The 24,802-nt window shown below is 34.0% G+C and overlaps 1 protein-coding gene across 23 annotated transcripts in view; it reads right to left on the bottom strand.

The window, feature by feature from the left end:
- Positions 1 to 24,802, bottom strand: part of MLIP (muscular LMNA interacting protein) — a 394,551-nt gene that overhangs the window by 93,138 nt on the left and 276,611 nt on the right. For all 23 annotated transcript variants that reach the window (XR_008916576.1, XR_008916575.1, XM_056818416.1 and 20 more), the window contains one exon: positions 5,446 to 5,577. Coding sequence is in view for 21 of the 23 variants with exons in the window: in XM_056818416.1 (XP_056674394.1) it covers positions 5,446 to 5,577 (132 nt within the window). In the remaining 2 variants the exon portion in view is untranslated. The remainder of the gene's footprint in view (positions 1 to 5,445; positions 5,578 to 24,802) is intronic.

Here is a 24,802-nt window from a genome sequence, read left to right as displayed (position 1 = left end):
TTAAGAGAATAATTTAGTCCTCATATTTTTCTAAGAGTCATCAGTTGCTTTTTCTTAAGAATCAACAATTTTCCAACCAAAGAAACTTGATCTAGTTGGAAAATTAAACAAAGTAACATAAAATATCTATTCTATCTCATCCAACAGAATTTTTACAAAGTAATTCAGATAGTATTATAAAATTCATCTTTGAATTAATCTCCTATGGCTTTCTATCTCTGACTCCTAAGGAACAGATTGATTCAATTTATTGCTTTTCAACTCTATATTTAATTATTAATTGGCAGTTTGTGCTTGAGAGTAACCTTAGCATATCATAATAAACCTAAATCTACAAAGGATAGTAAGGAGACCTTTTAACGAAGATGAAAGAAAATGCACAGACAGAAAGAGAATGTCATGTTCTTCAGTGATCTTCAGGGCAGGCCAGTCTGCATGCCAGAAAGTGTGGAGAATTCTTTCTCATGTGCAACCTTCCCCCACTGCTCTTTCTGTTGGTGGTTAATAAGTCACAGTTATCTAATTATGGATTTGCTTTCACACTTTGCTTTTAGTACTCAAAGTTCATCTTCAGTTTAAATGGCTGTCCTTTTCACACTACAGTAAATACGATTCTGCCTCATCTCATCATGTTGACTGTCAGACATTTTGTAACAGAATTTTGAAATAATATTTTATGGCACCGGAGCTGCTTGGAAAAACTTATTGACTTCACAGTTCTATCCTTACCATCTCCTGTCAAGTGGAACTGGCCCTGGTAACAGGCAGATTAGTAAATATGAACTACCTCAATTTGTCCTAACAGTCTTGCTGACGATTTTTCCATTACATGGGTGGATGAGATCAACTGAGTTTGGAACTATTCAATTTATTCTGTGGCAACAGTTTGGGGAACACAAGAGTCACTTGGATGGAATATAAAGTCTTACAATAATAAATCTCTGTATCAAGTACTCATTTTTAATGCAAGTATGTCTCTTCTTCAATAATCTTCCACAAAATGTCTGCATTTGCATAAATCTATACTGGTGAATGGTCTTTGAAACCATTAACAAAATTCCATCATTTCAATTGTGGATTCTAGAAATAAAGCACAGAATTATTATTCAAATATTAAGAAGGATGTTATTTTTAAATTAATTGAGAAACTAATACATAATCTTTACTGTCTCTTTTGTGTGTGATGCCCCAATTTCATTATTTCCACATGTGCTTAGCCAACAGAATAAGACAAGATATCTGGAGTATTACGTATATTCTTTCAACAAATAGGAATAATATTATTTAATCATGACATGGCCAGTATACCTCAGTTCTTTCTTTGGTTCCAAGTTAAAACAGAAGAAAGAGAAGAGCAAGCTGATTACATTCAAGCATGGTACAGGTTAAAGTGCTATCTACATTTGGTTAAAGTCAAAACCTTGGTAATCTAGATATTATGCCCTACATATTGTCAAGGTCTCATATATTTGGCAATATGCGAATGGAAGGATGTGTTTTATAAGAGATGGAGCACTAGTCTTGCGATTACAAACACCTGAGTTTGATCTTGTCTCAGACACTTACAGTCATGTGATCCTAGACACATTACTTAAAATTTAAGCTTCATCAACTGTAAAATGAGGGGAGTGGGACTAAATGATTTCCAAAGTCTCTCCCAGCTCTAAATCAATGATTTTTCTGTCTTGTTTGGTGTCTCATAGAGAGTTCCTGATAACCATTCTATGGAAAGGAGAAACAAGAAGACATGGTAACAATGAAATGGTAACAATGAGACTATCTCCTTTTATTGAAGAGAAATCTTTATACTTAATAACAGAATTCTTCATTTGGAATAGATTCTAAATCATAATAAGTTACCAAGAGATTAATTTTACATTCTGCAAGGCATCTTATTTTGGGAAAAATACTAAATCTAAACACACGAACTTCTAAATGAGACCTAAAACATCATACATTGTTATTTTCATAATATTAAGCATCTTTCAAAGAATGTATTTAGAAGTGATTTTGACAATGGATAAAATTTAGTTAAACTCCTGGTATTTTATTTTTCTATAAAATGACTTTCTAAATTGGTTCTATTCATTTTGTAAAAAAATTCAAGTCTAAAACTTCAAATTGATCTTAGAATATTATGGTGTCATATACCTAGCAGACTATAAGTGGCTTTTATGATGATGGAAATATGTTCACTTGAATTACAATTCCAATAGTGTGTGGAATTAAGTGGCAAGGCAACATATCTTTTTCTCTATTCATTTAAATTGAGGGAAATGTTTTGCTGTAAACAATGGAAGTAATCACCTCTAATCACAATTCTCAATAACTCCCATCACTTCCGTTCTAAATGTTCCAAACACTTAGCAAACTCTCATATTAGTCTTCATAAGAAATGTCAAGTATTTTCATTTCAGTTTTACAAAGTATGTAAATGAAGGCTGATGTTAGAGAAAGTCATTAAAATGACTTGCTCAAGACCACATTGCAATTCATTACCTGTTTTGGCAATCTCCTGTCCCACTTGGGTTTAGTATCTCTCATCCTATACAAATCATGACATGAATTATGACTAAGGTCTTCATACAAACCACATCTAAATGTAAAAAGGCTGCAATCACTCTCTAAAACACATTCCCAAGATTTAATGTTCACAGCAAACCTACCTGTATAAAATCATGGCTTTTTTGGCTCTCTACACTTCTTCTTCCAAGTAATCATTTTAAAATGAAATGAGTAAAATCTATCTCTATTTGGTATATTTTCATCAATAAATAGAAAACACGTCAAATTTAACTTGAAAATATTTTTTAAAAGAGGATCCCAATAGAGATGATATGAAATAATGACTAGAGTACTGGGCTTATCAACCAGAAGACCTGGGTTCAAAACTTGCCAGTGATATTCACTATGTGTGACTCTGGGCTAGTCATATGCCCTCTTTGTGTCTCAAGTGATTCTCTATGAATGATTTTTTAAATGATAGAAGTACTACTCCCTAGGTTTTGAGGACATCACTCTCTCCTTGTTCTCCTACCTATCTGACCACTTCTCTGTCTCCCTTGCTGGGTCCTCGTCTAGCTGATACCTCTAAAATATGGCAAAGGGCTCTGTCCTGGACCCTCTTCTCTTCTCCCTCTATACTACTTCACTTGGGGATCTCATCAGCTCCCATGGATTGAATTATTGTTCCTTTTTGTTTTGCATTATTATTCATGTAAATTCTTTATAAGATTGTTATCTCAGGGAACATGGAGGAGAAGAAAGCAGGGAGAGGGAGAAGTTTGCTCAAACTTGAAAAAAACTGGTGGTTAAATTGTTTTTTCATGTAATTAAGAGCAAAAATTAAAATATTTTAAGGCATCTCCCAAGAATTTAAAGCTCTTCATAATCTTTCCAGGATCTTACATCTTAATCTCATACTCTTCAGTCCTGTTATATGAATAAGACTTGATATCCCAAAATATGTCTATTTTCCCTCCATATTTCTGCCTCCTGGCTTCCTTTAACTCCAAATGAAAACCTCATCTTTCTAAAGAAAACCCCTTTTAATTCTATGGTCTTCCCTATTAATTATTTACTATTTATCCTGTATATAGCTTTTTGTATATATTTGCCTGTTATCTTCCCATTACATTATGTTTACTGAAAAAAATCATAGATGAACTAGTTGGTGAAAAGAGTCCCCACCTTTGGAGTTCCCTATGCCGAGGAAATCATAGAACATAAGCATCTTATATTTTTGTTAAGAGCCCAGGTCTCCAAGCACAAAGCTATCATTCACTGCTGGGGTGGACAGTAGATGGGCTTCTTTAAATTGTAAGAAGAAAAGTTTTTCTCCATCCTCCTCCCTGTGCTGTTATTTTTCTTCTTCATTTTTGTCAGTTTGGGAATGAAATCCCACTCTGTAGGGGGCAGCTGGTTGACTCAGTGGATTGAAAGCCAGGTGGTCCTGGGTTCAAATTTGAACTCAGACACTCCCTAGCTGTGTGACCCTGGACAAGTCACTTGACCCTCATTGCCTAGCCCTTACCACTCTTCTGCCTTGGAACCAATACACAGTATTGGGTGCCCACAAAGTCTTAGTGAAATTTTAAGCACATTTAAGCTTTGCAAACCTTTTGCTATCCAGGTTTTAAAAGAACTAGTCCCAGAGAACCCCACAAGACAATAATATGTTCATCCCTTCCCAAATAAATCTGCCTCATTTGCCCTTCCCAGGATATAAATATGATAGCAAACAAATAGGAGGCTCTAGAAGAAGGGTCAATAAGTTCTGATATTTGATTAATGTGAATCTGACAGGACCCTCCCAAGGCCATACATCCAATCTCTGGTTCCCAGTAAGGCTGCACTGAAAGCATTATAGGCAGATAATTGATTCTCCTTTACTCTGAAAAGCTATCTCTAAGAAGGTAAGGAATCTTACAATCTGCCTGGCATAAAGTTAAAAAAAAAAGATAATTGGAATTTTTCTAAGCAGCTAATAGACCATCTAACTAAGAGTCCAATATTTAGGATTATTATAAGTACAATATAAATCCATATTATATGCAAATGAATTGAATCCTAAAACACTAAAGTAATTTGAATCCAAGTCATTAACTCAAAGTGCCCATCAAAACCTATATCATGTTCTTTATAGTTGCTTTAAAAAAAAAATAAGAACAAGATTTCTTTCTTCTATGACAATCTCCACCTTCTTTTCTAAGTAGTTAACCATAGTAGGAATAGGAAAATTACCAATGTAATTTCATTGATATCAGGAATTTGCCAGTTAGGCAACTCTTCCAAAAGTAGACCAGCACCTACTCTGTTAAGATGGAACATGAGACGCCAAGTGATTTGATTGAGCTACATAGCCACTAGGTGTCAGAGGGAGGATTTGAACCCAGGTCTTCTTGTCTTCAGGACTAGATCTTGACCCATTATTCCATGCTGCCTCAAAATAGAGGCATAATGTTAGTGTGTGAGAGAGATAATATCATATTATATGATCCATAATTATTCCCACTCTTTGCAGTATTCCCTTGACCTCCAAAAACAATCAACTAACAGTAGATTAAAGTCCTTAAAATAAAATCTCTGAAGATTGTATTTCTCAAAAGATTGTGCTAATAGGGACAGTTAGTACCTCTGTGATGAGAGCACCAGACCTGGAGTAGAGAGGACCCAGGTTCAAGTCTGAATTTAGACACTTCCTAGCTTTGTGACCCTGAACAAGTCGCTTAATCTCAATTTCCTAGCCCCTTACCACTTCTGTCTTAGATCTGATACTAAGAAAGAGTAAAAAAAAAAGAAGATAATGTTACTGATTATTCTATCCTTTGTTTACCAATAAAGGTAGCTTATTTTTCCCATTTTTGCCCTTCCATTGGATACAACCGAGACCAAAACAGATTATAGAACTATTTATCATAAGTATATTTAATCAGGTATACTCACCTGCCCAGCAAAGAGACCACTGGTATCTTCCAAATATTTACTAAAGGGGTTTGGCTCATAAGTCTCCTCCTCTTCTTTCCTCAATATTATTTTGGATTTTGCTGGAACTGGACGAATTACCCCAGGTTTTGTCTTGATGGACAAAAACATAAAAATGAAAATTATCAAAAGTGAATAAAAATGTCCTATGGTTGAAGCATTCAAATGTTTATCTCAGTTCAATTGTGTTTAACTTTTCATTCTAAAATAATCTCACCAATGTAAAAGAAGGAGGAGATGAGGAAGATGAAATCAGTATACAATAAAAATTCAGCAGTTTTTAAATTTATTCACTAACTTCTAGTATCATGACATTAAAATACAAACAGTTTTCCAGACAAATAGATTTTTTTCTCTATCTATGCCATTCACTATTATCATCATGCCCAAGACAATTTTTATCAAGAATATATCAAGAAATTGTATTCCATACACATAGAAACCCAAGTGCAGTAAAAAAAAAAAAGAAATGATCAACAAACTTGTAAAGTTATTCCAAATAGATTCAGGTTCAACAAAAGTTAGTGATATTCTTGCTGCTTAAAAGTATAGTCCCCTCTGGAATGTAATAAATAAGCTCTATTCTGGATATGCTATTTGCACACATCAAACCCTCAGAGACTGTATTTGTCTCTCTCTTCTGTAAAAGATTTTGAGACCTGAATTAAAAACAGCTTCATAATATTTTTCTTGCCTCAGTCATAAACTGGGGAGCAAGGGAAGGGGACTGGATAAAAATCTTTCACATATATGCCACTTGTAGAAACCTGGGAAACACTGGAGACAGGGAACTTCAGGTGTTGTAGTAGGTAATGTTTTAAAGGTGAAGTCAAGAAAACCAAACTTTAAATCCTCCCTTATACACTTAAGTTGGGTGATACTGAATCAGTCACTTAGCCTGTGTCTGTTTTGATTTGGTGATCTATAAAATATGGATAATAATGACATCTACCTCACATGTTTCTTGCGAAGATCAAATGAGATAACATAGGCAGGCACTTTGCAAACCTTAAAATGCTGCATAAAATCTTCTTTGTTATTCTCAGATTGGAGAGGATTTTAATAATAGCAATTAATTTTTCAAAGAAAATAAATAGGAACTTGCCATCTAGCTCTCTTCAAAAATCTCTTGAAGATCACAATGAAGTATACCCATGTAAGAACTCTAAACATGATGAGAAAGGAAGCCTACCTCTATGGGGACCCCTTCTACTAACAGAGATTGCAACCTGTTTCTAAATTATAGTTTTAGAAGTTTGTACTGCAAGGACCCCTAGCTACAAAGGGCCAAGGTTAAGTTACCTGAACTTAGAACTTTTTGACTCCAAGTCCTGCAGTGCATCTATTCTGCCATGCTATCTATAAATCTACAATAAATTATCAACATGACATCTGATCAAGAACTGTCAATGAGTCATATCAAGTTTCACTTTTCTCATATTAATTTTTATGTTCTTCACTGACCATGAATTTTAGGTACCAGTTAGCAAGAGGAAGGAAAGTGGAGGATTAGAGACCATTTTAAAAGTCTGTCAAATGTCCTTGAAATGAATGAATGAATGAATGAATGAATGAATGAATGAATGAATGAATGAAAAAAATGAATGAAAAGGCACTTTTGAAAGCTTACTATTTGTCAGAGACTGTATTAAGTTCTGGGTATAACAGAGAGGCAGCAGTGACTTAGCTTACTTAACTTAATATAGACCTTACATAGATAACATCTCTTCATTCAATTATTCAAAAGTGCTTTTAGAACTACAAGCACCTAAACCTAGCCAATTCTTCACTTCTTCCCTTCTCTCATAATATAACATGATATAGCACATTAAATACTTCCCTAATAAACTTGTGAACCTGTTAATTTTTATTTTTATTTTATAGGCGAGGATCCAGTAATCAGAGAGTACCCAAGAATATATGGCCAGCAACTATGTTAGCAAAAACACTAGCAGAAAAAATTAAAGGAATAATAGTGATAAAAGAGGAAACTTGTTTATACATGTCATGATAATATACTTAGCAAAACTCAGATAGTCAGCAAAGAAAGTTAATCCTTCAGTAGAATATTAGGGTAAAAAAATGATTCGCAAAGACCATCTGCATTTCCATATAATAATAAAAAACCTGAAAGTAATATGAGAAAAACCATAAAAAACTAGATACACACAGAATATTAGCATAAATGTACTTATAAAGCACTCTTTAAAGAAATAAAGAATGATAATTACCTGGAGAGATAGTCACTATATATGTTTGGGATATACCAATATATTTCAAAATAAATGTTAATGATATTTTTTGTTTTCATATTGTTTATACTTCTAGTAGCTCTCCTTCCCTCTCAGGTATTTCATATGAAAATTTTTAAAGAAAATAAAATGATCAAGAATACACTAAAACCATTCAATACATTGCAAAAGTCTGATAATATATGTGATTTTCCACACTAGTAGATTTCCTATCTGTACAAAGGAATAGAATTGAGATAAAGGAGTATGCTTTTATATTCTTCTCTGAAGCTGTGTTTGTCATTTGTAATTTGGCAGCATTTGCTTTTTATTGTTTTATCTTTTTAAAATTTTTGTTCAATGTGCATAATTTTTGTCATTGAGTATATTCTTTTCTTAACTGTTTACTCTATCAGTTCATCAAAGTATTTCCAGGCTTCTTTGTTTTATCATATTTATTGTTTCTCACAGCATAGTAATATTCTATTTCTATTCAGTTATTAAACAAATGCCCACTGTTGTTAGGCATCTTGTTAAGTTCTAGGGATACAAAGAAAGGCAAAAGACAATCCTTGCTCAGAAGAAGCACATAGTTGGGGAGAGAACATGTAAATAACCATTTACAAATAAGCTATATAAGGAATAAATTGAGGGAAGACACTATAATTAAGGGATATAGGGAAATGCTTCCTTTATAAGTATGATTTTACCTGAGTCTTGATACAAGCCAGGGAAAATATCAGGAGAAAGAGAAGAAAGAAGTTTTACCTAATTGAACAAATTTCCCTGTACTTGTGCCATGAAGCTATTTCTTCTCTATGTCCTTCCTATAATCATTCCCTTTGCCATGGAAATCTATGAAATCTCCTTTCTAAATTCATATCTTCCCACATTCTCCAATACTGGTTTTCCTCAGGAGTTCTTATTTCTCTTTTCTTGAGAAAGGATATAGCCTATATATGTTTCTCAACAGTAGTATTCTTTCTAGGCAACAAATTCCTGCAAATAATTCCTATATTCCACTATAAATTCCCAGTTTCTGATTAGGGATTATATCTATTTTCCCATAGGAATGATCATCAGAAGATCATCTGTCTCACTACAGAATTGAGGTTTCCCACTCTCTTGCCTTAAAGTTAGTTCCTTACTTTATCAACTCAATCATTCTCCAACCTTCGATTTTTTTTTTCCTGAAAGATTACAGAAGTTATTTTCTCTTCATTGTGACTGATCTGATTAGGATATATTACATATGCCCCTCTAGCCTTTAAATTTATTTATTTTTTTGTCCACTTTCCCAGCATGCAGTTTTGTTTCACACAACCCACTAATCAACCTGTGGCAGGGGAAGAGCAGGTTGTGATATTTAGTTCATCGATTTCAGGCCATTTCTTCCACCATCACTTCTAATTATGCTCCACTTTCATCTTTATCTTTTATACTTTAAGAAAAAAAAATAACAACCCCTCTGTTGAAGTTTTGGTTTTTTTAACACAATATGTGCCTTTTACCTTACAGTTTTTTCTCAAGTCTTAAAGGATAGGACACTTTATTTTGTTTTTTGTGTTCTCCTGGGTACCAGGATTTATTCATTAATCTTGTGTTTCTATAGAATGGGATTTTTGCAAATTGAAAATGTTTCTTTTTTTCTAGAAATCCTTCAAATACTTCTATTTTATTGAACATCCATTTTTAATTGTTAATTTGACTCAGGTTTTGAAGATATGTAATTTGGGGATATACTTTAGCTCTTTTTTTTTCAGAATATATTATTCCATTCTGCACTTTCTAGAGGTTGCGAAATAATCTCATGTAATTTGATTTTTCCTTTCCTTCAAATTTGAAGGCCTTTTTTTCTGATTGATTTCAAAATTTGTTGTGGGTCATTATAATGCCACTAAGTGTCCTGGACTATATTGTTTTGCCGGTCAAGATGGCGGCTTAGAGAGAGCTAAAGTTCAGATCTCTGGAAACCCCTTCCTTACCGATCTCAAACTGTATGCTCCTAGGACACCGAAATTCAAAACAAACAACAGGATAGATCCAGGGAACCCTCCTCCTGGACCTGGACCTGGATCAAAAGGTATGGCCCCCAAAAGCCAGAACCCGAGATCACTCGGTTCTAAGGGATAGGCAGAAGGAAGGTCTCAGGACCCATCCCCCCCAACCCAGAACCCTGAGTCCCAGGCAGCAGCGGGAACCTAAGAGCCAGAAAAAGGACCCCAGGGCCGGCTATTCTGAAGTCCTCACACTGAAAACAACCTGAGCCAGTCGAGGGGGCACCCAGACAGCAGGGAAACAGAGAGAGACAGAGGGGAGCCTGTAACCCCCTGGCTGGATCCTTGAGTCTGAGTCTCAGGGAAGGTCCCTGCTTTAAGACACACTCAATCCATATGGAGAAAAATAAATAGGGACAAAAAGGAATACACCTTCTTCTCAGCACCACATGGCACATTCACAAAGATTAATCATACACTAGGTCACAGAAAATTGGCATACAAATGCAGAAAAGAGAAATAACAAATGAAGCCTTTTCAGATCACAAGGCAATAAAAATAATGATCAGTAATGGTATGTGGAAAACCAAATCAAAAACTAATTGGAAATTAAACAATATGATACTCCAAAATCGTTTAGTTAGAGAAGAAATCATAGAAACAATTAATAATTTCATCGAGGAAAATGAAAATGGCGAGACATCCTTTCAAACCTTTTGCGATGCAGCCAAAGCAGTAATCAGATCCCTGAGTACATATTTTAACAAACTAGGGAGAGCAGAGATCAATTAATTGGAAATGCAAATAAAAAAACTCAAAAACGATCAAATTAAAAACCCCCAGCAGAAAACCAAACTAGAAATCCTAAAAATTAAGGGAGAAATTAATAAAATTGAAAGTGATAGAACTATTGATTTAATAAATAAGACAAGAAGCTGGTACTTTGAAAAAAACAAACAAAATAGACAAAGCACTGGTCAATCTAATTAAAAAAAGAAAAGAAGAAAAGCAAATTAACAGCATCAATGATGAAAAGGGGGACATCTCCTCCGATGAAGATGAAATTAAGGCAATCATTAAAAATTACTTTGCCCAATTATATGGCAATAAATACACCAATTTAGGTGATATGGATGAATATATACAAAGATACAAACTGCCTAGACTAACAGAAGAAGAAATAGAATTCTTAAATAATCCCATATCAGAAAATGAAATCCAACAGGCCATCAAAGAACTCCCTAAGAAAAAATCCCCAGGGCCTGATAGATTCACAAGTGAATTCTATCAAACATTCAGAGAACAGTTAATCCCAATACTATACAAACTATTTGACATAATAAGCCAAGAGGGAGTTCTACTAAACTCCTTTTATGACACAAACATGGTACTGATTCTGAAACCAGGCAGGTCAAAAACAGAGAAAGAAAATTATAGACCAATCTCCCTAATGAATATAGATGCAAAAATCTTAAATAGGATACTAGCAGAAAGACTCCAGCAAGTGATCAGAAGGGTCATCCACCATGATCAAACAGGATTTATACCAGGGATGCAGAGCTGGTTGAATATTAGGAAAACCATCCACATAATTGACCACATCAACAAGCAAACCAACAAGAACCACATGATTATCTCAATAGACACAGAAAAAGCCTTTGATAAAATACAACACCCATTCCTATTAAAAACTCTAGAAAGCATAGGAATAGAAGGATCGTTCCTAAAAATAATAAACAGTATATATCTAAAACCATCAGCTAATATCATCTGCAATGGGGATAAACTAGATGCATTCCCAATAAGATCAGGAGTGAAACAAGGATGCCCATTATCACCTCTATTATTTGACATTGTACTAGAAACACTAGCAGTAGCAATTAGAGAAAATAAAGGAATTGAAGGCATCAAAATAGGCAAGGAGGAGACCAAGTTATCACTCTTTGCAGATGACATGATGGTCTACTTAAAGAATCCTAGAGATTCAACCAAAAAGCTAATTGAAATAATCAACTACTTTAGCAAAGTTGCAGGATACAAAATAAACCCACATAAGTCATCAGCATTTCTATATATCTCCAACACAGCTCAGCAGCAAAAACTAGAAAGAGAAATCCCATTCAAAATCACCTTAGACAAAATAAAATACCTAGGAATCTATCTCCTGAGACAAACAAAGGAACTATATGAACACAACTACAAAACACTCTCCACACAACTAAAACTAGACTTGAGCAATTGGAAAAACATTAACTGCTCATGGAGAGGACGAGCCAATATAATAAAAATGAACATCCTACCCAAACTTATTTATTTATTTAGCGCTATACCCATTGAACTACCAAAAAATTTCTTTACTGATTTAGAAAAAAACATAACAAAGTTCATTTGGAATAACAAAGGATCAAGGATATCCAGGGAAATAATGAAAAAAAAAAAAACACAAATGATGGGGGCCTTGCAGTCCCACATCTCAAACTATATTACAAAGCAGCAGTCATCAAAACAATTTGGTACTGGCTAAGAGACAGAAAGGAGGATCAGTGGAATAGACTGGGGGCAAGCGAACTCAGCAAGACAGTATAAGATAAACCCAAAGATCCCAGCTTTTGAGACAAAAATCCACTATTCGATAAAAACTGCTGGGAAAATTGGAAGACAGTGTGGGAGAGATTAGGAATTAATCAACACTTCACACCCTACACCAAGATAAATTCAAAATGGGTGAATGACTTAAACATAAAGAAGGAAACCATAAGTAAATTGGTAAACACAGAATAGTATACATGTGAGACCTTTGGGAGGGGAAAGACTTTAAAACCAAGCAAGACATAGAAAGAATCACAAAATGTAAAATAAATAATTTTGACTACATCAAATTAAAAAGCTTTTGTACAAACAAAACCAATGTAACTAAAATCAGAAGGGAAACAACAAATTGGGGAAAAATCTTCATAGAAACCTCTAACAAAGGTTTAATTACTCAAATTTATAAAGAGCTAAATCAATTGTACAAAAAAATCAAGCCATTATCCAATTGATAAATGGGCAAGGGTCATGGATAGGCAGTTTTCAGATAAAGAAATCAAAACTATTAATAAGCACATGAAAAAGTGTTCTAAATCTCTTATAATCAGAGAGATGCAAATCAAAACAACTCTGAGGTATCACCTCACACCTAGCAGATTGGCTAACATGATAGCAAAGGAAAGTAATGAATGCTGGAGGGGATGAGGCAAAGTAGGGACACTAATTCATTGCTGGTGGAGTTGTGAACTGATCCAACCATTCTGGAGGGCAATTTGGAACTAAGCCCAAAGGGCAATAAAGGAATGTCTACCCTTTGATCCAGCCATAGCACTACTGGGTTTGTACCCCAAAGAGATAATGGAGAAAAAGACTTGTACAAGAATATTCATAGCTGCGCTCTTTGTGGTGGCCAAAAATTGGAAAACGAGGGGATGCCCATCAATTGGGGAATGGCTGAACAAATTTTGGTATATGTTGGTGATGGAATACTTTTGTGCTAAAAGGAATAATAAAGTGGAGGAAATCCATGGAGACTGGAACGACCTCCAGGAAGTGATGCAGAGCGAGAGGAGCAGAACCAGGAGAACATTATACACAGAGACTAATACACTGTGGTATAAATCGAACTTAATGGACTTCTCCATTAGTGGCGCTGTAATGTCCCTGAACAATCTGCAGGGATCTAGGAGAAAAAACACTATCCATAAGCAGAGGACAAACTGTGGGAGTAGAAACACCGAGGAAAAGCAACTGCCTGACTACAGAGGTTGAGGGGACATGACAGAGGAGAGACTCTAAAGGAACACTCTAATGCAAATACTAACAACACTGCAATGGTTCAAATCAAGAACACATGTGATACCCAGTGGAATCACGCGTTGGCTATGGGGCATGGGGGGGAAGAAAAGAAAATGATCTTTGTCTTTAATGAATAATGCTTGGAAATGATCAAATAAAATATTATTTTTAAAAAGATTGTATTTATTGTTCATGGGTTTAATTTTGTTTTCTAGAAATTATCTGGGGATTATTTTTAGCTGGAATTTTGTTGTCTTCATTCAAATTTCAGTATCTCCGTGTTAATTTATCTGCTTGTGTTTTAATTTTTTAACTTAATTTTCTTCCTCTTGAGATCTTTGATAATATTACTTTTTTTTCCTTTTTATTTAACTCTTACTCACTTTATGACTTCTTTCCAGTGGTTATGAATTTCCCAAGTGCTGGACATCAATGCAATTTTGTTATCCTCTCATCTCATGAAATTCACTTTTTACTATCCTCCTTTCTTGCTTCCAAGTGACTTCTAGTGTTAGGGGTGGGGAATGGAATAGACCTGAGATGGATGCTAACTCTTTTTCTTTCTCTTCTAGTTCATCTTAATACATACTTTATTTAGTTCTTTGCTGTATGCTACTGCAAGGTGCTGCCACCCCAAGAAAACAAATCTCTGTTTCCTATGCCCCAACTTTTTCAGAGGAGTAAAAGTGGGAAAGATCAGAGTTGATGTCAGCTACTTGTTATCTCAGAATGGAGTGACAGCAGAAGAAGTTATATTGGCAGGGATTTTAACCATCACAAAGAAATCATGAGTAGATCCCAAGCAGCTAGATGGTTAAGTAGATAGAAAACTGTTCCTGGAATCAGAAAGACTTGAATTCCAATTGGGCTTCAGACCTATATTAGCTGTGTGATGATGGTCAAGTCACTTAACCTCTATCTCTATGTTTCCTCAAATGTTAAATAAACATAATAATATTACATCTCTCAGGGTTGTTATGAGGATCTAATTAAATAATAGTTTTAATACTTAGCACAGTCCCTGGCACTTAGAAAGAACTTAATAAATGTTCAATTTCCTCCTTTCTCTTTTGCTCCTATCAGAGTTCCTGAGATTACAAGTCTTAAGCCATTTTTCCATGACTACTGAGGGAGAAGGAGGTACTGAATGAATCCATTATTAGAGATACTCTTTCACTGTTGTTAATTAATCAGATTATTACCTTGTTAAGTATCTTGTTGCCTTTATCTGGGAAAAGAGCTTCAATTGCTTTACTTCTTGCACATAATTCCTGTTTAGGGAGATTTTTTTATGAATGGGAGAATTTTTGATGAATGGAGAAAATATCTAGTTCTCCATCTCTTTGGTTTCTTGAACTATTTTTGCCAATATAATATAAATGAAGATACTATCTAAATCAACTTGTGAATTTAAATCTACACCAATCAACCTAACAAAGGAGGGTATTTTATAGATTTAGTCAAAACTCATTTGGAGGAACAAACACTAAGAAATATCTCAGAAAAATAATGAAGAAAAAGAGGGAAGAGTATTTTCAAAGATCATTATATATCATTAATCATCAAAACTATTTGGCACTGGTTTAAAAAGACCAACAAAACAGCCTAGAAAAGGTAGAGCTAAAAACAACTGAATCCAATAACAGTATTCAATCTAGATGAAAACATAAATTATTTGGGAAATAACTCCTTATTTCACAAGAACTACTAAGAAAAAGTACAGGTTGGCTACAGTCAGGTTGAAACCATATTTTGTCTCAATAAGGTCAAAATGGATATGTGATCTGATTAGAGATCTTATCACTAAAAATTTTTTTTAAGAAAACCAAATCATGTACTTTTCACAACTATGGTTAGGGAAAGAGTTTTTAGCTAAAGATTAGATTCAATCTCAAAAGATAAAACAAATCATTTAAGTTACATAAAATTTAAAAGCCTTTGCACAAAAATAATTAACACAACTAAGAAGGAAGTGTATCAGAGATATATCTTTGAATCAGTCTCTGATATCTCTTATGTTTGACATAGATAGCAAGTTAGTAATAACAAGAGGGAAGGAGGGGACGAAGGAAGAAATGAAGATGAAGGAAAGGAGGTAGGGAGGGATACCTGCTAGCTTCAAGTAAAGGCTCTAAATAAATATATATAATTATATATCATATTATAAATATTATTAATATATATAAAATTAAAAAGAGGCATTTATATTGTCTCTGAAAGGAAATCACTGTACCTTCTTGAATGAGAATGAGTTGGAGAGAGGAGGGAAGATGACATGATCAGACTCATCCTTCAGGAATACTGATTTGAAAGGGAGACCAGTCAAGAGACTATCTTAATAATCCAGGTGAGACATGATAAGGACCTGAACTAGGATGATGTCCATACAAATGAATAGAGGGAGGGATATGAATATGAGAGATATTATGGAACCAAGACCTGACAATTAAATGGATATGAGGAATGAAGGAAAAAGGGTCCAGAGTCACAGTAACTATTCCCTCTTCCCTAACTCCTGAGTAATTGAAGGAAGTCTATGATACATGGAATCATTTAATCCTTTTCTCTTTCCTGATATTCACTCACTGAATGTTCAGTTCATTTTGAAAAACATGTGGACGATATCTTCTTTTTTCCCTTTTCTCATGGCCAGATATCAATATATTCCTTATTTTACCCTTTAGAGACATAGAACAGAGTTTGGAAAGATTTCACCAAAAGCCCATGCCACAAAGCAAAGTCACAGGCTGAATGCCAGGCACCTAAAGCCTTCTCACTAGATAGTGGTTCCATATTTAGGGCCTTACTTGACCTGTCATCCTAACTGCATCCCATTTAACTTTTTATATTAGTCTTCTCATAAAAGGAAAGCTAGAAGACTTTTCACCTTTAATTTCTAATCAAAATTCTGCTCTTACTTACTTGACTCTTTCTATACTCAGTAGGACTCTGGCTCTCTGGATCTGGCAATGAAAAGCAATCTAATTTATTAAAGCCATGTCCCATGCTAAAAATATGGGAAATTATAGAATATTGGACTAGCAGTGATTTCAAGGGGTCAACTAATATATCCCCATTGTGAAGTATGATAGCAAAACAACAAAATCAAATAAACAGATGCCTTTTATTAATTTGGGTCCCCTATAGGCTAGACAGGGTTTCCAAAAATGTTTACTGAATTAAACTGAATACTTAATGATCACAGGGAAAAAAATTCCACAATCTTCCCCTTTGCCCATTACATAGATTAGTGGGAGGGAAATAAGTACATAATGGGAATTGTGAGAATATCTCAATGAAATAAATCATTTGTCCAAAAATGAAAGGATGAGATCTAAAGTGTACCAGGTGGTCACATGGAGTCTTTCAAAGCCATGTTAACAACCACTCAGAGGCAGTGAAAACACAGCTGTAGACAACAATGAGTCCACCAGATTTTCCTTGCTGGAAATGTCTACCACTACTGGTGCCACTTTGGGATGTCTGTCATCATTACCCTAGTTGAAAGACATTATCTTCTCTTCTGAGCATATCCACCCTCCATGGGATCCTATGGTTCAAAAAATGAAGATGACCCAGATTGAGTACTGTACAATCTGATATTTAATCAAAATGTACTCCCACCACAAATAATTTACATTGTTTACAAGGCACTATATGGAATGTAAAAATGAGTAACACAGATCCTGCATTCAAAGATTTTATAGTCTAACATAGAAAGAAGGTAGGTAGACAAATAACTCAAAAACACAAGGCAGAATATGATGGGAGACATAAACAGCAATGGGTTTTGAAGGAGGTAGAATAATATTCAGTTTGAAAGACTGAAGAAAATGTTACTGGAGGAAGTGATCATCATTTGTATATTTTGGTCTGACTCTCAGGACCAAACTTGTTACATCTCCCCTTGACCTCTGAGTTCTCATGCATTCTGAGGGAGTTGGAATGCCCCCTTTTCACTGTTATTGGGCTCAAACCCCCATCATTATGATACCTCTTTTGTTTTGGAGCAATAATTTTCATCAATTCCTTTTTTAAACAATTAATTAATCTGTTATATTAAAATATCCAATTACCTCCCTTTTCCCCTCTTCCCCATTAGATAAGGCATCATTTGACAAAAAGATATATATATATATAATATGTATATATATAATTATGTCTTACATATTACTAATTATCAATTATTTCTCTGACAGTGAACATACATAATTCATTCTTCAAATAATATTTCTGTTGCTATATATGTTTTCTTCATTCTGATCATTTCATTCTTCATAATTTCCTACAAGTTTTTCCAACATTTTCCAAAATTAACTTGTTTGTCATTTCTTACAGCCCAGTAGTATTCCATCACAATCATATGCCACAACTTGTTTAGCAACTTCCCAATTAATACACATTTCTTAAGTCTCTAGTTCTCTGCCACCACAAGGAGAGCTGCTTATATATATATATATATATATATATATATATATATATATATATATTAGAACATATAGGGTTTTTCATTTTTCTTATTATGTCCTTGAAATAAACCTAAAAGCACTATTGCAGGTGTACACAGATTCATAACTCTTTGAGTATAGTTCTAGATTGCTCTCTAAAATGGTTAAATTAATTCATAGTTTCACCAAAAAAGTATTAATGTCCCCATTTTTCTATATCCCCTCCAATATTTGTAATTTTTACCTTTTATATTCTAGCCAATCTGATAGGTGAGATATTTCAGAGTTGTTTTGTTTTACATTTCTCTAATGTAGAATGATTTAGAGCATTTTAATATAATTATATGTAGCCTTGTTTCTTCATCCAAAATCTCTTTCATGTCTAAATATAATAGACTCAAAAATTGGTCAAAAATTGATAATTTTAGCAAAGTAGCAGGTTAAATAATAAACCAAAATGAATCATCAGCATTTCTATATATAAATAATAATGTTCTGTAAGAAGAGATAATAAAAGATAAGCCTTTAAATTAATCATAGATAGAATAAAATGCCTGGGAATATATTTGCAGAACAAACACAGAAATTATATAAACAAATTTATAAAACACAATAAATACAATAAAGCAAATAAAGCCAGATTTAAATAATTAGATAAATATTAATTTTTCATGACTAAACAAAGCCAATATAATTAAAATTACAATCCTAACTAAACTAATCTATTTGTTCAATGCTATCCCAATTAAATTACAAAAAATGTATTTTATTGAACTAGAAAAATAATAAGAACTGTTTGAAAAGGTCAAGAATATCAAAGCAATTAATTAAAAACTGAAAAGAAAGGTGGTATGGCATTACCAGATTTTTAAACTATATTATAAAGCAGTAATCATCAAAGTTACTAAGAAATGGAAAAGTAGATTGGTGGAACACAATAGAAATACAACATACACTTGTAAAAGATTATACTAACATTGTGTTTGGCAAAAGTAAAGATATTAATTTTTTAAAATACTAGTTGGTAAAAATATTTGGGGAAATTGGAAAGCAGTCTGGCAGAAACTAGATATAGACCAATATCTGATACCATTTACCAAAATAGCATCAAGATGGATATGTGACCTAATCTTAAAGGTAGATATCATAAGCAAATTGGAAGAAGAGGGAACATCATACCTATCAGATTTATGGATAGGCAAAGGATTTATGAATAAACAGAGATAGAAAGCATCGTGAGATATAAAATGGATCATTTTTAATGCATTTGAATACATTTCATTAAAAAGTTTTGTACAAATAAAACTAATATAGGAAAGATTAGAAGGAAATCAGAAGTTGGGAAAAATATTTAACAATTTATTAACAATTTATTGGATAAAGGCCTCCTATCTAAAATATACAAAAAGGATTGTAAAATATATAAGAATATGAGTCATTCACCAATTGATAAATGGTCAAAAGATATGAACATCCAGTTCATTTTAACCACTTAATAGCAAGTAGCCTTTACAAAAGGATATATATTCCAGAGGTTTAGCAAAATCAAGCAAATAAATATTTCTCTGAGCACTTGAAAAAACTTCCCTTCCGCCCTAGGGCATCTTATTCCAAGAGGAGGAGAGAGAAGGGAGTTTTAAATCTTGAAATCTAAGTAACATACAGCATTGGCCGCAAGAAATTCATGTTTAGAACTGTCACAACAGTCAGATCAATGCTTACACTGGAATGTGAACCTGAAAGTCATTCCTAAAGATCACTCCTTCCTCCCCAGAGCATCAATAATTCACTAATTGAGAAACTCATACTGAGATCTCAGTCCTAACTTTTTGGCTTGTTCTGCCAGTCTTTTGAAACTCCATAAATTAGAGACTACATTCCCTTCACTGTTCACCATGAGCGAAGGAGCCACCAAGATCCACAGAAGAAATGAAACAAAAAGACTATAACTTAAAGTAAGAGGACTTCTGAATGTCTCAACAACAAAAAATCAAAGTTGCCTATATGGAATAATCTTATATAAGCCCACAGACATAATCATAATCAACCCTAAATACTAAGTTTTATAGCTTTTAAAAACAAGAAAAATTATAAAGTTTACTAAATTTTGTTTCTTGATTAGCACTCCACTAGATTCTTATTTGGTGCTTATTAAAATGCCTCCATCAAACCAAAGGGGGGGGGGACTTTCAGAGGCAAAAAAAAATATGTGCTCCATACAGAGCTTTCCAGAATACATGGAGTTTTCTCCACAGGTACTTAGGAGGTAAGATCAAATAGGCATCAACTACTCAGATGAGAAAATAATCCTCTTAGTTGAAAATACTTCTTTCATGATTCCCTAAGTTCATCAGGCCATCCATCTAGAGCCTGAATGAAATTTTTTTTGGATCCCTTTCTACACAAAATATAAAAAAATTTCTTTAGGTATCCCCTTACCATAGACGGTCTCATTAAAAGTCCAGACAAATATCCTCTGGTCTCTTATTCCAAAAAGCATCTGAAACTTTCCATCAATGAATCCTTATGACATCACAGATAATGAAAATAGAATTACAGATTTACCCCAAAAAAAGAAGTAGCCTCAGAAAAAAATAACAAAACGAAATCAAATAATCCCCTTCAAACCAACAAGGCTGACTAAAAAAGGAGCAAAGCAGTATCAGATGATTGCTTGGGATTTCTGGGCACTCAAATCAACTTTACCCAATAAAAAATAGCAAATATGAACATTTCCTAATTAGTCATCCCACATATCTCATTAAACTTTTTATCAAAAAGGATTCAATAATTGGAAAATAGTATCTAAACATGCAAGAAATGAATGAACAAAAGCAAAGTTTGCAAAATCATCTTACTGGAACTGTCTCATAAGAAAACATACACTGGGAGGAGGGGAAAGAAAGGAGGAGTATTAAGAGCCTAAATTTTTTTTTTTCGATTTCTCTAGGGTGTCCAAAATACAAAGCCTTGAGAAGAGAAAATCTTCAGAGGTCTCTCTAGAAGTGAAGAGCCTACTTTTATCCCAAATGAACCCCTATATGTAATATTAATGCTCTGGGTCCATTCTATCTTTCCATATCTGTTTCATCTCATCCTCATCATTTTATCTCTTACATACTTTTAGGGGTTGGGAAATGCTTTCTCCATTCCATCAATTCAAACCCTCCACCCCAACAGATATTTTGCTCACTTTTGGAACTGAGAACTACCACCTCTGTTCCATTTAATCCCATGACAATATAGTGAGAACATGTAAACAATTCCCTTAGTATCTTGGGGACATAATCTTGGTCTCTTTGAAGAAATCGTGCTTAAAATTTTGTCAAATACTCTTAAATTCCATTATTTCTCTTCAAGTTCATGTCTATATATGGCAAGGTGTTGGGCTCAAAACTTTGTTGAGTTCTTACATAAAACCAATCCCTTCTAGTTCATGTCCAGATGTTATGTTCTCAGCTCTTGGGATGAATTCCTGAAAGTTCCTCTCCCAAATAACTTCTTGTTCCTTAAGGTGCCCATACTGTACTGGATGCAAGATTCAAACTCTTGAACAGTGGATGCCAGGATGCCCTCTGGACCTAACCCTATGGCTCCACTTCTTTTACTAGTCACCATGCTTCCTTAAGCGTGCTGAGGCAAAAAGCATGCAAACTGAAAGTTAATATAATTTTTTGAATTCCTCTGTATCTAATGAAAAAAAACCCTCCTCTTCAACATGTGATTAACTGACTAATTAACTGATGGTTTCAAAGTGTCTTTACATGTTCACCAGCCTGTCTCTTCAAGACACTTCCTTTATACATTATCAGGGTTCTCTCAAAGCAGTTCCCTAGTGTACTCCATGTGGAGATGCCTTGCTCTCAAGCTGAAAAGTCTACATGTGCTTTAGACCCCTTTTACATCATCTGGTCTTAAAAATAGGTAAGGTTTTTGCGTGTTCTGATTGAGTAAAGGGAGAGGGCACTCACTGCAAATGAAGAGAATAAAATGAACAAAGAGATGGAAGCAAAAAAGTGCAGGATGTGTCTAGAAATAAATAGTAGTCTAATTCGTCAGGAGCAGAGGAAAGATGTAAGTAAGGAGTTATTATTGAAAGGGCAATATCCCAAAGAGGAAAGGGGATGTCTCCTAGAGAGACAAAGCATATAGCAGTTCCTTTTGTAATGGCAAAAGAAATGGACACAAAAAGTATACACTTAAGTTGAGAAGTGACTGAATAAGTGGTGGTATATGAACATTACCAAGTTATTATGCTGCAAAAGAAATGAAGAAATAGATGCAAAAAGATATGGAAAGATCTGGGGGTGGGAGGGAGCAGATGGGTTGCTCAGTGGATTGAGAGCCAGGTCTAGAGACAGGAGGTCCTACATTCAAATCTGGCCTCAGATACTTTCCAGCCCTGTGACCCTGGGCAAGTCACTTAACCCCCATTGCCTAGCCCTTACCACTCTTCTGCCTTGGAAGCAATATAAAATATTGATTCCAAGACAGAAAGTAAAGGTTTAAAAGAGAGAGAGATTTGTATGGGCTGAAGCAGAGTTAAGCAAATAAAATCAACGAAGAATTAATCCAATAACATCAATATTATAAAAAATGAATAATTTTTATGATTTGTATAAGCTGACAAAGAATGAAATGAATAGAATTGGAGGAACAATATGCAATAACAATAACAAAAAACTTCAAAAGTGGTAAAAAATTTTCATCAGTGAAATAACTGGCTATGTTTTTTTTCTAGAAAGTTTTCTTTATTAAGATTGATCCTTCAGTAGATTGCCTTAACTTTTTTATTATTATTGTTTCTTTTCTTTTTTCCTTTTTTTATTTAGCATATTTTTCCATGCTTACATGATTCATGATTTTGCTCCCCATCCCCTACTTTTTCCTCCCCCCTCCCAAAGCCAACAAGCAATTCTACTGGGTTATACATACATAATTGTTTAAAAACATGTTATTAATATTTAACTAAGCATAACTTAAGAAGACTGATAACAAAACACACTCCCCACTTTCTGAGAAGAGATAATAGACTCAGGATGAAGAATGAGACATATATAAATATAGATAAACACACATTGAACTTAGCCAATGAGAAAATTTGTTTAATTTGAGCAGGCATACTTGGTTTCCTTTTTTCCTGGGAGGTGGGAAGTGGGAGAGAGAAAATAAAGATTTATCTTAAATAGAACTTAATTTTTTAAAGAGATTAGGCTGAGGAACATTGGAAAGTTATGAGGGAGGATCTTGACAGTGGATCAATGACTCAAGACTAACCTTAGGCTCACAAATTCAGAGATGGAAGGAATCTCAGAAGTCTTCTAGGCCAACCCAATTCCCTTAAACATGAGGAAATAGTTAAGAGTTTGTAGAATTATGATTCAATGGCTATGAACAGATGACTTTTTTAAAAAAAATGGTTGTAGAGGATTTATAAAATCTTATTTAGAATTGAAATTACCAGAGAAGTCTTCTAGTTCAGTGCTCTCATTCTACAGAAGAATCTTTGACCCTGAGAAATTAAATAACTTGCCAAAGGTTACCTGGGAAGTAAATTAAGGAATCATGATTCAAATCTAGGCTCTCTAATTCCCAAAGGATTATTGTTTCTACTGCAAAATGCTGCAACCTTAATTTGCAACTTAACATAAGAGGATATGGTTTAAGCATGCAACTTCACCACTGATGTGTTTCAGTAAGCCTGAAGCCCAGAATGGAATGAGATTTGTAAAAAATTTTAAATATATATATATATATTTAAGTTTATGATATGTTAAGAGCAAAATGAACAAAGAAGTGACAGACCTACTATCTGAGGTAAGTGATGTTTAAAAATGACATAAAGTGAACTGTTGAAATTATTTTTCTTCTGGATTCTTTTGTATAATCTTCAAATTGAGAATAGAAAAACAAATAGGGTAAAGAGGAAATTGAAGATAGGAAGGTGGATAACAAGAGATCACCTAGCTGTTTCAAAATAAATTCAAGTGTGCAGTCTCAGACAGCTGCAAAGTAGGATAGACTCTTTTTCTAATTTGCGGAATAATGAAAAATATGTCTAACTACTGTATTCTTTTGATGCTTTAAGAGAGCATAGAATTAACCCTATGTTCCTGAAGGCTATGAGAAAAGTGAAATCTGTAGGAAGTCCTACCAAGTTGGAAAGGTTTGAGTATGAGCCCTGTGATGTAGTGTGTATACCTATTGTTTGGAAAGTACCCTAGAGAAGTGCAAATATTCTCATCATCGAGGGTTGGCTACAAGGCATTGAGTTTCATTTTCATTTTTCATTTAAAAAAATTGCCTTACATAGCAATTGATGAGGTCATATAATAAAGAAGAGTAGGGATTGTGACTGATACTAGTTGAAGCACCCGTGTTGCTATAATCATGAAATCTTAAATTAATGAAGTTCTGGAGAACTTGAATGGTAGAATATGAGAGAGGAATTATGCAATCTTCAAAAATAGTTGATGGGGATAGCAAAAGGAGATAGGTTCCAAAAATCAAAGACTTAATAAGTTTGATTGCAATTTTAGCAGAATTCAAAAACAGATTATCAAATATGAATATCAAAAATTAGAACATGAATGGTTGTTAAAGTGGGGTTCAGAGATTTTAGGGAGACCAACTCCATTTTTTACTAAGTTCTAACCGAAATTCAGCATTTCCTTTAATTTTGGAGTTTTAAAGTGTTATCCTTAGAAGGTGTCCAGTGGCTTCATGAACCTGCCCAATAGATCCATTACTCATCAAAAGAGATAATATTTATAAAAAGTATTTAGCACAGTTTCTGGCACATGGTAGCTACTAT

The sequence above is a fragment of the Monodelphis domestica genome, chromosome 2 (genome assembly GCF_027887165.1).
Source record: "Monodelphis domestica isolate mMonDom1 chromosome 2, mMonDom1.pri, whole genome shotgun sequence".
Taxonomy (NCBI): domain Eukaryota; kingdom Metazoa; phylum Chordata; class Mammalia; order Didelphimorphia; family Didelphidae; genus Monodelphis; species Monodelphis domestica.
Note: the sequence above shows the minus strand (reverse complement) of the source record. Positions and strands in the feature narration are given on the sequence as shown.